The sequence below is a fragment of the Ipomoea triloba genome, chromosome 5, assembly GCF_003576645.1.
Source record: "Ipomoea triloba cultivar NCNSP0323 chromosome 5, ASM357664v1".
NCBI classification, from domain to species: domain Eukaryota; kingdom Viridiplantae; phylum Streptophyta; class Magnoliopsida; order Solanales; family Convolvulaceae; genus Ipomoea; species Ipomoea triloba.
Genome location: NC_044920.1, coordinates 3,353,383 through 3,366,565, shown reverse-complemented (window position 1 = coordinate 3,366,565; position 13,183 = coordinate 3,353,383). Strand labels below are relative to the sequence as shown.

The following is a 13,183-nucleotide window of genomic DNA, read 5'->3' as shown; positions in this document are numbered from 1 at the left end:
CGAATATGATTAGTTCTCACCTTTTATCGATAAGTCTGTTCTTACCTTAACTATACACACACACACACACACACACACACACACACACACACACACACTAGTGTTTTACCCATGCGATGCACGGAACAAATTTTGTTATTAGGAATTTAAATAAAAATTTTAAAAATGAAAATATATTAAAATGTACAATATAATAATATAGTTGAATTTTCATATATTTGGTCAAGTATCTATTATCATAGCACACAAAATTAAAATTAAAATTTTATATGATTAATATAATTTCTAATCATGTACATATTTAGATAAATTTATAAAGAAAAATTTACATAATTAAATTAAATTATTCCTAATCGTATTTCATATATATTATAATTCTAACAATATGAATAATAACTAAGAAAATTATACTTAGATATTAAAAAAATGTAAATTTTAAATTTTGTATATGTGATTTTAAATTCTAATCATACGCATTTTCTTATATGATTGTGTAATACAATGTATATACAAATAATATTTATTAATATATATATATATATATATATATATATATATATATATATATATATATGCAAATTCTATAATATAATTTCTGTAATTATAATTTATATTGATATATTATAATTAAAATAATTAAATTTTGAAATTAAAAATAACATTTTAATTTTGTATGATTAATATAGTGAATAAGTATATGTATGTATTTTTAAAAATATAAATACGTATGAACACACATTTTGTTAATTTTATAATTTTATTTTTAATTATATTTTATTAATTATAATTAAGAAAATTACATTTAGAAATTAAAATAGTTTAATTTTTAAATTTATATGGATTAATGTAGTCCCTAACTATATTACATATTTAGACAAATTTTTATGCGCATGAAGAGTTTGAAAAAGAATTATTCCAATTGTCGTACGTAATTTAACTATAGAATTAAAAAAGATATATAACTAAACTTGAACTAAACGAAATTATTTTAATTTTATTATTTTTTGAATAGAAATTTGAAATGAATAAAAAAAACATCTATAATATTAAAATATTAAATTAAATAAAATATTTCAATTCTATAATATGACATACACCCACACACATGCATTATTTTTTTGTATTTATAGGTCGCCGCCTAGGTACCGCCTAGGCGCCGCCTAGACCGCATAGGCGCTAGGCGCTAGTCTACCGCTCGACTAGCGCCTAGCATCTACTGCAACCATGATCACCGCACAACCGCAAGGGAAGCTTTAATATATATATATATATATATATATATATATATATATATATGGTCATAATCAGGTGTGGTCGCGCCTTCCCGTGCGGTTTACACCACTCAATGTTAAGAAATGCACCACTCAATGTTAAGAAATATACCACACAAATATGCACTATTAGGTACACCTCACCAAAAACACACCACTACGTATGAAAATATACACCACACAGTGTTCAGAAATGCACAATTAGAAACAGGGGAGTTATGAGGTGTTTTTATGCATTTTCATTGTGGTTCATTTCTTAACATAGAGAGGTGCATTTATTAACATTGAGTGGTGTAAACCGCACGGGAAGGCGCGTCCACATTTGAACAGATTTCTATATATATATAGGGAGTGGTTCTGGTGCAGGAATTTGCCATTCCTGCTCAGGCGCAAACATGCCATTTTATCTGAGCCGTTGATAAAATATAGATCAACGGCTCGAATCAATGAAAATTAAAAAAAAAAAAACGCACGTTTGGAAAGAACCAAACAACTTAACCTTAAGCATTAAAATGGTGCACCTTAAATACATAAATCACGCATCTTAAACACACAAACAAATCATCTTAAGAACACAAACCACGCACCTATATATTATAACTGACGCACCTTAAGTACAGAAACCATGCACCTTAAGAAGGGAAACCACGCACCTAAATCTTTAAATCGACACACCTTAAGTTTCAACAACTGACGCACTTTAAGCACACAAATTAAACCACACACCTAAAGAAGGAAAACCACGCACCTTAAGTTTGACCAATATGGAAAATGACCAAATTGCCATCGTATTTTTTAATCATTGTTAATCTTGGATGTTGATTTTAGCAAAATCAATGGCTCTTATCTCACCGCACGTTTCACCTAGGCACATTCACCGCATTTGATCTCTATTATATATATATATATAACGGATCATGTGCGAAAGAAGCCTTTGGTGAAAAATAGGATTTAATCTTATCCATTGATTTAGTCCAAGATCAATAGTCAAAATGAAGCAATTTAAAAAAAAACAAACAAACAAACAAAACGCAATGACATTATGGTAATTTTGTGTAAGTTAATTTTTTTTTCAGAGCATTTTTTTTTCTCTTTTTGCAGAGCACATTGTTATGCCTTCCGGAGAACATTGTTGTGCCTTCCGGTACACATTGTTTTAGATTGTAGATGACAATTTTTTTAAGTGATTATTTTTTAAACATCTTTTATGTTTCGCCCTCACTGAGAAATATTTCTGGCTCCGCCACTAGCAACAGTGGTGTGAAATCAAGTATTACATGGGTATCTAGTTGATCGCTTCATTTTTTTGCCACGATATAATGACATTCGTTTGCGCTTGTAATCCCTTTCCTCAATCAGCTAACAATTCCTCTGTTATAACGAAAAGAATGAAATTAGAAAAAAGAGTGATGTACGTTTACACCGTCGTCACACACTCTTTTATAATTTCTTGTAGTACGTGGTGCAGTTTCCATATCTAATAAGAATTGAAAATAAATAAATAACTAGCTAGGGAAGCAAAATCCTGACTTTTCTAATTACTTTAATTTACTGCTCGATCTATATATTATGCATTGCCTTGTGTTTTTCTCATGTTAGGTTGGTGTGGGGTGGAGGTTTGATTTTGGAAAGAATGAAAAGCTGCAGTCAATAGTTTACCCATAGAATTTACAAGTAGTCAATTCAAGTAATTTGGCATTATTATGAGACCTCTGCAAAAGAAGCCCATCCATAATATAATGCTCAATTACAGTTTTATAGTTTGACGGTTTCGATTTGCAATCATTATTACATGGACCATGATTCACACAATAATTTGCCTTCGATTTTTCTCTCCTCATCTGTTCTCTTTGCCGGTTGTTATGTCATGGACCCGGTCCACCTTGTAAGATGGACCTAGGTCTATATTCACAATTTTAAAACTCTATGTTCATAATTTTAGAACTCTATGTTCATAAGAGAAATGCCTCGTCTGACTGACCTCTGAGATGCTGAACATTTGAAATAAATGCTATGCTATTGCAATATCTATCTCCTAAGTTGAGGGTGTATTTAACCCTGTAGTATTGTCATTATGAAAGTGTGCACATAGCATTATCCTCAACTACTAATCCATGGAAAATTAGATAAAAGAAACAAAGATACAGAGCAGAGATAAGGCAAAGATATATGGAACCAAAATAAAATGTAAGATAAGGCAAGAAAATGTCTAAATTAAGCAGGTCCAGATCTAACTACTCCTAATTCATGCATACCATCATTTCCCTAATACTAACGAGTTATTTTAGTGTCTGTGTCGTGGTAATAGGTGGTGTCAATAATTGTGGGGTCTACCCAAACCCTAAAACTTTATCAGATAGGTGGATAATGATGTTAAATTACATTATTACCCCTTCAATTTATATTACTTAGTATTCCATAATAGCCCTAAATATGGGGATTGTAGTCATTTTAACAAGTCTATTTATCTATAAATACTCTCCTAACCCTAGTCCCTAGAAATACTATAAATATCCACCCACTCCTATTTTTTCTAAAAGTTCCCGCCAGACTAATTAATAACCCTCCGAATCTACACCTGGAAGTTAGTTATGGAGATTCCATTGGGTTTGCGCTTCAAACCTTTTGATTACGACGTGCTCAGATTTCTCTTCGATTTCGTTACGGGGAGAAGTAGTGTGGATGATGAAGCGCTGATTCATGAGGAAGATGTTTTCGCTGAGAAGGAGCCATGGGAGTTAATTCCTTCGGGGAAAAAAATGGCATATTTTCTCACTAGGTTGAAGAAGAAGGGATCTAGGGTTCAGCGCACAGTGGGAAAGAAGATGAAGGGGAAAAAGTCGGGCACTTGGCACGGCCAAGACACAGGTAAAGCGGTTGCGGACGAGAACGGGAAGTTTGTGATGGGATATAAACGGAGCTTCGTCTACAAGAACAAGAGTGAACCGGAACAAGACGGACAGTGGCTTATGAAAGAGTTTTACCTGCCGGAGACGATTGTGAGGAGAGCTAGGGCCCAATTTCGTATTGTGAAAGAGAGAGAAGATTTCGTGTTGTGTCGCATACATCCAAAGAAATATGATGATGATGATGATGGTGATGAAGAAGATGATGATGAAAACACGTTGGAAGAAGGCGGCACGAACAGCAATGATTCCGAGGCCGTTCCCGTTGAAACAACGACATTGCAGAGCAATGATGATCCTATCAATTCATATTTGGTTGGTGTTCCGATAGAGACAGCGATTCCAGTTGAGACATTATTGGATAATATGAATTCATACATTGTTAGTGCTCCGGTGGAGACAATGGCGGAGGGTGTTCCAGTGGAGACATTATTGGCACCACCGGCCGTGGATGGTGTTCCGGTAGAGACTTTGCCGGAAATGGATTCGTTTATGGATTTATTATTGAATATCGAAGATGTAACTACGTTGATAGATTTTGATGCCTAATTAAGACATTTGATTGAAGGCTGTAGTTTTATTTGGTAGGTTGAGTTTTTAGTGGTAAGGTTTGGTTGAAAGAGTGTATTCTGAGTACAGTACTCTTGGTTTACAATTAAGTTTAGATTGATATGTAAAGTTAGTGAACTTGAATGCTTTTCTGTAAGCTTCAATTTGTGCAATATAATTTGATTATCATGTGTTGAAAGAGTGTATTGTAGGACTTGTGGTTTTATTAGCAAGTTAATTGTTTAGATTGATTAGGTTAATTCTTTTAGTTTAATTATTATATCTATTGCTAACGTAACTTTGATTTCTGTGTTTTAATTTGATTATTAATAAGTTTTGTTTAGAAAAACGTTGATAAATAATTAAGGCTTATTGTGGAAGGATTGGTTATGATAAATGTAATAACAGGTAAATCTGAAGTCTGGATCATATCATATCATTACTTGAAGAGATGATGAGATGTTCACCATAAGCAACAGGTAAATCTGATTGCATCTTTTTTACTTGTTAATATATGTTTTGTTGTTTGAGGTTGAGGAAGAAGTCTACTGGTTTAGATCACGTACTAAAGTCACAACTCCATGATTCAAAGTATGTATAGGAACTTGAATTGGGAGGCATCACAAAACTAAAAATATTTTCATTGAATAGAATTCTGTACTCGATCATATTGATATTTCTATTAATCTTTCTTGTTTCAGGAAGTTCCATTATATTTCTATTTAATTAGTCCTAGACTAGAATAGACTTTGTGTGTGATTTCCCAAACCAAGTTTTAATAAAAGAGTTAGGTTTCCCTCCGAAATGATTAAAAAAGTATAAAATTAACAGATACTATATCTAATAATAAATAATTATTTACATTTACATAAACATATTTTGAAGATTATTTTGAATCAAGGTTCACAATGCAAAATAGAACATGGTCCATGGTAATATTTGCCACAACCATTATACAAAGTGCATAGGAGCTTTGTTCTTTCAATTTCGACAAATGCTCCATTAACTATGTAAAATTTTACTAATTTTATTCTTTCAATACTTTTACTAAAAGATTAAATGGAGTAAATTTTTGTATGATTGAGTAATAATTTTTTTTATGAATTGATAGTTGATGACCGCCTGAGACTTATGAGATAGCTAAGTGATTCTTTTTGGCTATTGTCTATTTTGTAGTAATTGGTATGCCACCAGTGCGGGCATAGATAGTAACATATATTCAAGAATTATATCATTTATAAAATTTATATAGTGCAAAATAAATCAATAAATTATCAAAATATTGTATGATATTCTAATCAGCCAAATATTACCATGGACCAGGTTCTATAAAGGTTCTCTTACCATGGAACCGGAACCTTGTATAAAGGTTCTACATCCGGTTCCAAAACCGGCGGTTTTGGTTCAAACCGGATTTTTTTTTGTTTGTTTGTTTTTTTTTTTAAATTCTATTTTGTATTTTAAAATTATCCAAATTCAACAATTAATCTTTTTTGAAAATTTTTCATTCTAAAATGTTTTTAAATTAAAATGGTTATATGAAATATTTAAACTTGAAAGTTAAAATAAAAAAATTGTTATAATTAAACTTTGATCAAATAATAATTAAACTTTAATTTAATAATAAATAATAATTAAAATTTACTTTTTTTTTATTTATATTTTCCGGTTTGGAACCAGAATTCTATTGGTTCTGATTCTTAACCAAAAAATTGTGCACGATTTGGTTCAAATCGAACTGTGATCATCATCGCTTCTTCAAATTAATTGCTTATTATCACTTGTTCAAATTGATTGCTTTATAGATAATTCACTAAATTCAATCTCATTAATCTCGATATTGCCCTTCAATTCTCTCATTTTTGTTACTCTTGCATGATGCTTGTTTAATTTATAACTTAATCTTTTAATTACACAACAATACCATTAGAGCTAGATTCATATCAGTTAACTATAGTGCTAAATTTGACCATTCAATATAATCAGCACTTTGCCATTTACTTGAGTCAGCCCAGTACAAACGAGGATTATTAGTCAATATGGTACATGCATTATATATTAATGTCTATACACACATATTAATGCCATTCATTGTGGACTCTAGACTATAGTTGACTACTTGACTCCATACACTTGTGAATAACCTACTAAAATGTCTACACACATATTTATGTGTTAACTTTGTATATTATATGCTTTTATTTATTTTATGATTTTGTTTGTACATATGAACATTGGAATAATAAATTAAACCAAATATTACAATAAAGATTGATAACTCTAAACGTAAATTAATATACATTTTAATTAGTAAGAATTAGTAATTCTTTGCCATCATGCATATTGCTATTCTTGTTGTAGTTAACTAGTTATTCTTTGTTTATCGGGGTCTTCCCTCCTCTTTATTTAAAAAAAAAAAAATTAGTAAGGATTAATTAGTTTGTATCTAAAAATGTAATATTAAACTTTATGAAATTATTTTACAATATTATTAGTAAAAGACAAAAATAATATAAGTTCTTTTCTTTTGTTAATATTTTTCAAATTTAATATATAGTTAAAATTTATCACTAATAAATTGCAAATAATAATTTAAACTCAAAATTCTTTAATAATTTTAAAGTGATTATTATTTAACATTAGATTGAGTACAATTTACCCATTGCACTTACCATTTACTAACCGAATATGCGGGAAAGTACGCCATGGTTACATAATATGCGATTTCGATGAAATTCAACTTGATAACTTAACCAATAAATAATCACAAGAAGATAAACAGACTACTTGTACATGCATGACCAACTGAAAAAAAAAGAGACAATTTCAAAGAGATTAGAGTCGAATTGAAACGTTGCGGTTATCTAAGAACTAATAAATTTTCATTCTTTGAACATATGTAAGAAACTTCTCAAATTTCTAGATAAAATTTCTCTTCCATACATTGTTCATTTTGCCCAAAAAAAAAAAAAAAAAAAAAAAAAAAAAAAAAAAAAAAAAAAAAAAAAAAAAAAAAAAAAAAANTTATAGATAATTCACTAAATTCAATCTCATTAATCTCGATATTGCCCTTCAATTCTCTCATTTTTGTTACTCTTGCATGATGCTTGTTTAATTTATAACTTAATCTTTTAATTACACAACAATACCATTAGAGCTAGATTCATATCAGTTAACTATAGTGCTAAATTTGACCATTCAATATAATCAGCACTTTGCCATTTACTTGAGTCAGCCCAGTACAAACGAGGATTATTAGTCAATATGGTACATGCATTATATATTAATGTCTATACACACATATTAATGCCATTCATTGTGGACTCTAGACTATAGTTGACTACTTGACTCCATACACTTGTGAATAACCTACTAAAATGTCTACACACATATTTATGTGTTAACTTTGTATATTATATGCTTTTATTTATTTTATGATTTTGTTTGTACATATGAACATTGGAATAATAAATTAAACCAAATATTACAATAAAGATTGATAACTCTAAACGTAAATTAATATACATTTTAATTAGTAAGAATTAGTAATTCTTTGCCATCATGCATATTGCTATTCTTGTTGTAGTTAACTAGTTATTCTTTGTTTATCGGGGTCTTCCCTCCTCTTTATTTAAAAAAAAAAAAATTAGTAAGGATTAATTAGTTTGTATCTAAAAATGTAATATTAAACTTTATGAAATTATTTTACAATATTATTAGTAAAAGACAAAAATAATATAAGTTCTTTTCTTTTGTTAATATTTTTCAAATTTAATATATAGTTAAAATTTATCACTAATAAATTGCAAATAATAATTTAAACTCAAAATTCTTTAATAATTTTAAAGTGATTATTATTTAACATTAGATTGAGTACAATTTACCCATTGCACTTACCATTTACTAACCGAATATGCGGGAAAGTACGCCATGGTTACATAATATGCGATTTCGATGAAATTCAACTTGATAACTTAACCAATAAATAATCACAAGAAGATAAACAGACTACTTGTACATGCATGACCAACTGAAAAAAAAAGAGACAATTTCAAAGAGATTAGAGTCGAATTGAAACGTTGCGGTTATCTAAGAACTAATAAATTTTCATTCTTTGAACATATGTAAGAAACTTCTCAAATTTCTAGATAAAATTTCTCTTCCATACATTGTTCATTTTGCCCAAAAAAAAAAAAAAAAAAAAAAAAAAAAAAAAAAAGGAGAAAGCCGGAGGTAATAACACACATCGGAAGATTAGAGGAGAGACCATCACTATCGCCATCGCTAAGAAACCATTGTTTCCCTACCCTTTCTTGAAGATTAAACCTAAAGCTAAGAGACATAGAAGCAGAGATTTCTTGCATGGAAATCCAATCTCCCAGACAACCTATTTATTTAATAATTTATGCTTCAATTTTCTTGGCATTTCATAAACTAAACTGCTCCATCTCCGGCCACTCCTCTAAAAGTATCTGAGGGTTTGACTAATGTCGCCGACGGCAAAGCTATCTGATCGCCGGTTGATTCCTGGGGAACTTCATCTTGTTTCTTGCCCCATATTACCATGTATAGTCCAACAACAATCACGCCCGCTCCCAAAACCCTATATATGATCAAATCATATAAGACAATGGTGGAAAATAATGTTTAAAAAAAAAAATTCTAGTTATCATAAGTAGAAGAAGGGAATTAAGGTTAAAACTTAAAAGACATACTTTCCCAAGTCCAACTGTTCACCCAACATAAATGATCCCATAATTGCGACGATAATCATGCTTAATGGATTAAAGGAAGTGACAAAAACTGGTCCCTTTTCCTCCATGATTACACCCGACAAGTAATAAGCGATTCCTGAACAAATTACCCCCTGCAAATAAATCCTCAAAATCAATTAAATCTCTCCGAGAAACCATGAACTGTTGGGCAGGGCCTGTAAAATGGCTCTGTCTAGTACTCGGTGGCTGGAAGATTGTTGGGCAAAGGCCAGTAAAACTCCTAAGGGTCAAGTCTAACACCCAACCTGTCTCGAACAATGTGATGACGGTTTATAAGGAAATAAATTGCGCTTTCGCTACTAGCTATAGCTTTTGGCGTGAGTGGTAAGCGCATAATCCTAACAAATTAAACATTATATCAATTTTGTGTGAAAAAAACCAAGATATTTTCTTACACCATAAATGTAAGCTAAGAGTTTAGTATCCCAGTGTAATGCCCAGGCCACAGGATTTTTTCTCTCAACCACTAAGGCTACCACAGAGGCCTGCAATGATCCCGCAGTGCATATCAAAGTAGTAAGAGATAGTCCAGCAGGGTATGATTTCAATGTAATTGCCTGTTAAGGAAAACAAATTAATAAGTTAGGTGCATTCAAAAACATATGCATTTTTTTTTGTAATTATATTTGGAATAATATAAAATAATTTATGTATAACCTGAAGAATGTAGAAGCTGGCAAAGCAGATGCAACCAGCTATGATCATGACAGCACCTTTGACAAGATCTTGTTGGGAATGTAAAGTAGCAGTTGCAGTTTCGACATGTTGTGTGTGTTTGGTCCAAGGTAATCCAATGTTTGGTCCTCTAACAAGAGTCATAATCATGGCACCCCCAAGAGTCACTGCTGTTCCCAAAATTTTTGCCTGGCTATGCAATTTCCTCACCTCCACTTTCTCAAGCCTGCATATTAAAAATCCTTTAACAACTTCTCAACGTCACAATATTTTTTTAAATATATATATATATATACTACACTAATTAGTATTCGCATCCACCGGATAAAACTAATGTATACGAATACAATTCAAGTTTCAATCAAACCTTTTCGGGATAGTTCTTTCAAGGATATTATTGTTGTGTCTAGACATTTGAGAAAGCAATTACCCATTTCATTTTTATTTATTTATTTATGAGTTTATTACTGAAATGGTTCCTCGACTATTGTGAAATTATTATCAATTTGGTCATCGACAATTTTTCTTGCTCAATTAAGTTCTCGACTTTGAAAAATTTAACCAATTTGGTCCTCCGTTTATTTTGGTGTTAAACATCTGTTAAATCGGGACCAAATTGGTAATTTTGCTATAGTCAAGGGACGTACCATTTCAGTAATTAATTTTTGACTGAAATGGTCCCTTGACTATAGTGGAATTACTAATTTGGTCCCGATTTAACGGATATCAAACGGTAAAATAAACGGATGACCAAAATGGTTAAATTTTTCAAAGTTGAGGACTTCATTAGGCAAGAAAAATTGTCGAGGATCAAATTGGTAATTTCGCAATAGTCAAGGGACCATTTCGATAATAAACTCTATTTATTTTACAAAGAAGATATATATATATATATATATATATATATATATATATATATATCAAAATAAGGGTATAAGCTAAAGGGCAAGTCAATTTTATAAATATTGTAAATTTGAAAATTTATATATAGGGATGTTCCTATATATGAGAACCACCGTCCCCATAAGTACATGAGAGCCAAAATTTGCATGTGCATATTAAGCATGTGTTGTGCGCAAACATAGAATATGTACACAATACATGTCTCATATGCACACGCTATTTTAGAATCTCCACACTAATCTCATCCACAGATTTGTTTTTTTAATGTGCACCATATTAGTTATCATATAATCATGGTGAGGGTGGTTCTCATGTGATCACTACTATATTATGTGTGTGTACCTTATAACATTTGCATTAAAATGAAAAAATTTAAATGATACTTGTCATTAATTAACTTCTTGACTAAATGACTAGAGAAATTCGAATCTCATCAAAATCATTTTTCAAGTATAGTGTATAATTATAGTCATTTCTTGAGAGTTACGTTTCTAGTCAATTTTATATACAAGTTTTGAGGTTATTGTAATAGCAAGCTAGATTGAAAGTAATTATTATTGGTGCATACAAAAAAAAAATTGTACCTAAGGATCCAAGCCAAAACAAAAGCAATGCCTGGAATAACATTGCACAAGGCTGTGGTAAAAGTTGCCGTTGTGTAATTCATCCCTGCGTAATACAAGTTCTGGTCGATAACAGGCCTGCATGCATATAATAATAATTTCATTTCTTATAATAATGTATATAGTATAGGGATAAACTAGTTTTAAAGTAATTAATAATAAAAACACATACTCTAACAAACCAAGAACCATTATCTTCCAGAAAATGGAAAATGTCATCTTAGGCCTAACTTTCCTGCATAAAAAACAATGACACATATGTACTTAGCATGCATATTATATTAATTAAATCACCAAACTTTATGTTTATATATAAATATATAAATATAAGAGTGGATCATGTGTCACCAAGGTTTCAAGTGTGACCGTACGGGTGCACAATCAAGCAATTATATATCAATCTACTGTAAAACATTTTTCAAATGCACCGTGCACTACTTCATTTTCATTGATTGTGAACAACTCTAGTGCATACATTTGAAAATGATTGACGGTGCTGTTGGAGAATATATGTCATGTAGAAGTAGTGAAGGGTATTAGGGGTATTAATGACATTACATATTGTTGTTAGCTTCACTGTATAGTGTATAAAAGGGCCATAAGCCATCACTGTTAACAGAGAGTTCTGCATTCATTCTGTAAGGATACTGCCATTAATACAACACTTCATACTTCTTTTCTTCTTGCTATACGTGTGAGTGTTACCAAATCCAACAGGTGCATTTGTAAATGCTCGACAGTGCTATTCTGATTTAGAAATGCTTAGTTTGATTCTCATTGATTGTCAATTCTAGTGCATTTGGAAATACTTGACCGTGCATGTCAAAGGTTGACAATCAGGTAGTGCAGTGCATTTGAAAATGCTTTATAGTGCATTGATAATTGCTTGACCGTGCATAGGCATTAGCACCTGAAGCCTTGTCCGCACCAGAATCCACACACACACACATATATATATATATATTCTTCTTTAAGTATATAGATATGAAGAAGATGATGAATTGATGAAGTACCTTTCGAAGAAAATGACGAAAGGAGCAATGACGAGAGCAGCGGTGAGGTTGCGATAGACAGCGAAAGTGTAGTGGCTCATGCCTTTATTGAGAGCAGATTTGGCGATGATAGCCAAGCCTGCATATCCAAACTGCAAGAAGATGACAGCCAAATATGACTTTGCCATAGCTAAACTCTCTCTTGCCATGTTCTATCTGGACTTTAATTTGCACTTCTGGACTTATTGGAACCTTCTTGTGTCAGTGCAAATACAATGGTTGATGAGTCCTCCTCCCTAGCTACCTCATATATATAGCTTTTTCAAAGTTAATTTGTCTAATGACATATGCATGTCTTCAACCAATAGCAATTAAGATATTTTATTATTGCCAGATAAGATTTCAAGAATGACAAAACACTTTCTCATCAGTTTTAAATTAATAATTAAATTCACAATGACTCCAGGACACATAATGTGAGAGGACTAG

General features: G+C 31.1%; 1 protein-coding gene across 1 annotated transcript; it reads right to left on the bottom strand.

The window, feature by feature from the left end:
* Positions 1-8,969: 8,969 nt before the first annotated feature.
* Positions 8,970-12,960, bottom strand: LOC116020854 (WAT1-related protein At2g39510-like). Its single transcript, XM_031261409.1, has 7 exons — positions 12,716-12,960; positions 11,875-11,937; positions 11,664-11,780; positions 10,159-10,402; positions 9,897-10,058; positions 9,442-9,593; positions 8,970-9,329 (listed from the first exon to the last, which is right to left on the bottom strand). The coding sequence occupies exons 1-7, from the start codon at positions 12,901-12,903 to the stop codon at positions 9,161-9,163; spliced, it is 1,095 nt and encodes a 364-aa protein (XP_031117269.1). The 5' UTR covers positions 12,904-12,960; the 3' UTR covers positions 8,970-9,160.
* Between the last annotated feature and the right edge of the window lie 223 nt (positions 12,961-13,183).

What these genes read in the sequence shown, in the direction of transcription:
- LOC116020854 (XM_031261409.1), bottom strand. Translation starts at nt 12,903, where the DNA reads ATGGCAAGAGAGAGTTTAGCTATGGCAAAGTCATATTTGGCTGTCATC. An exon ending in GTTTTGGCTTGGATCCTTAG is followed by an intron (nt 10,403 to 11,663) that starts GTACAATTTTTT and finishes TTTAATATGCAG; the next exon opens with GCTTGAGAAAGTGGAGGTGA. An exon ending in CCAGCTTCTACATTCTTCAG is followed by an intron (nt 10,059 to 10,158) that starts GTTATACATAAA and finishes TTTCCTTAACAG; the next exon opens with GCAATTACATTGAAATCATA.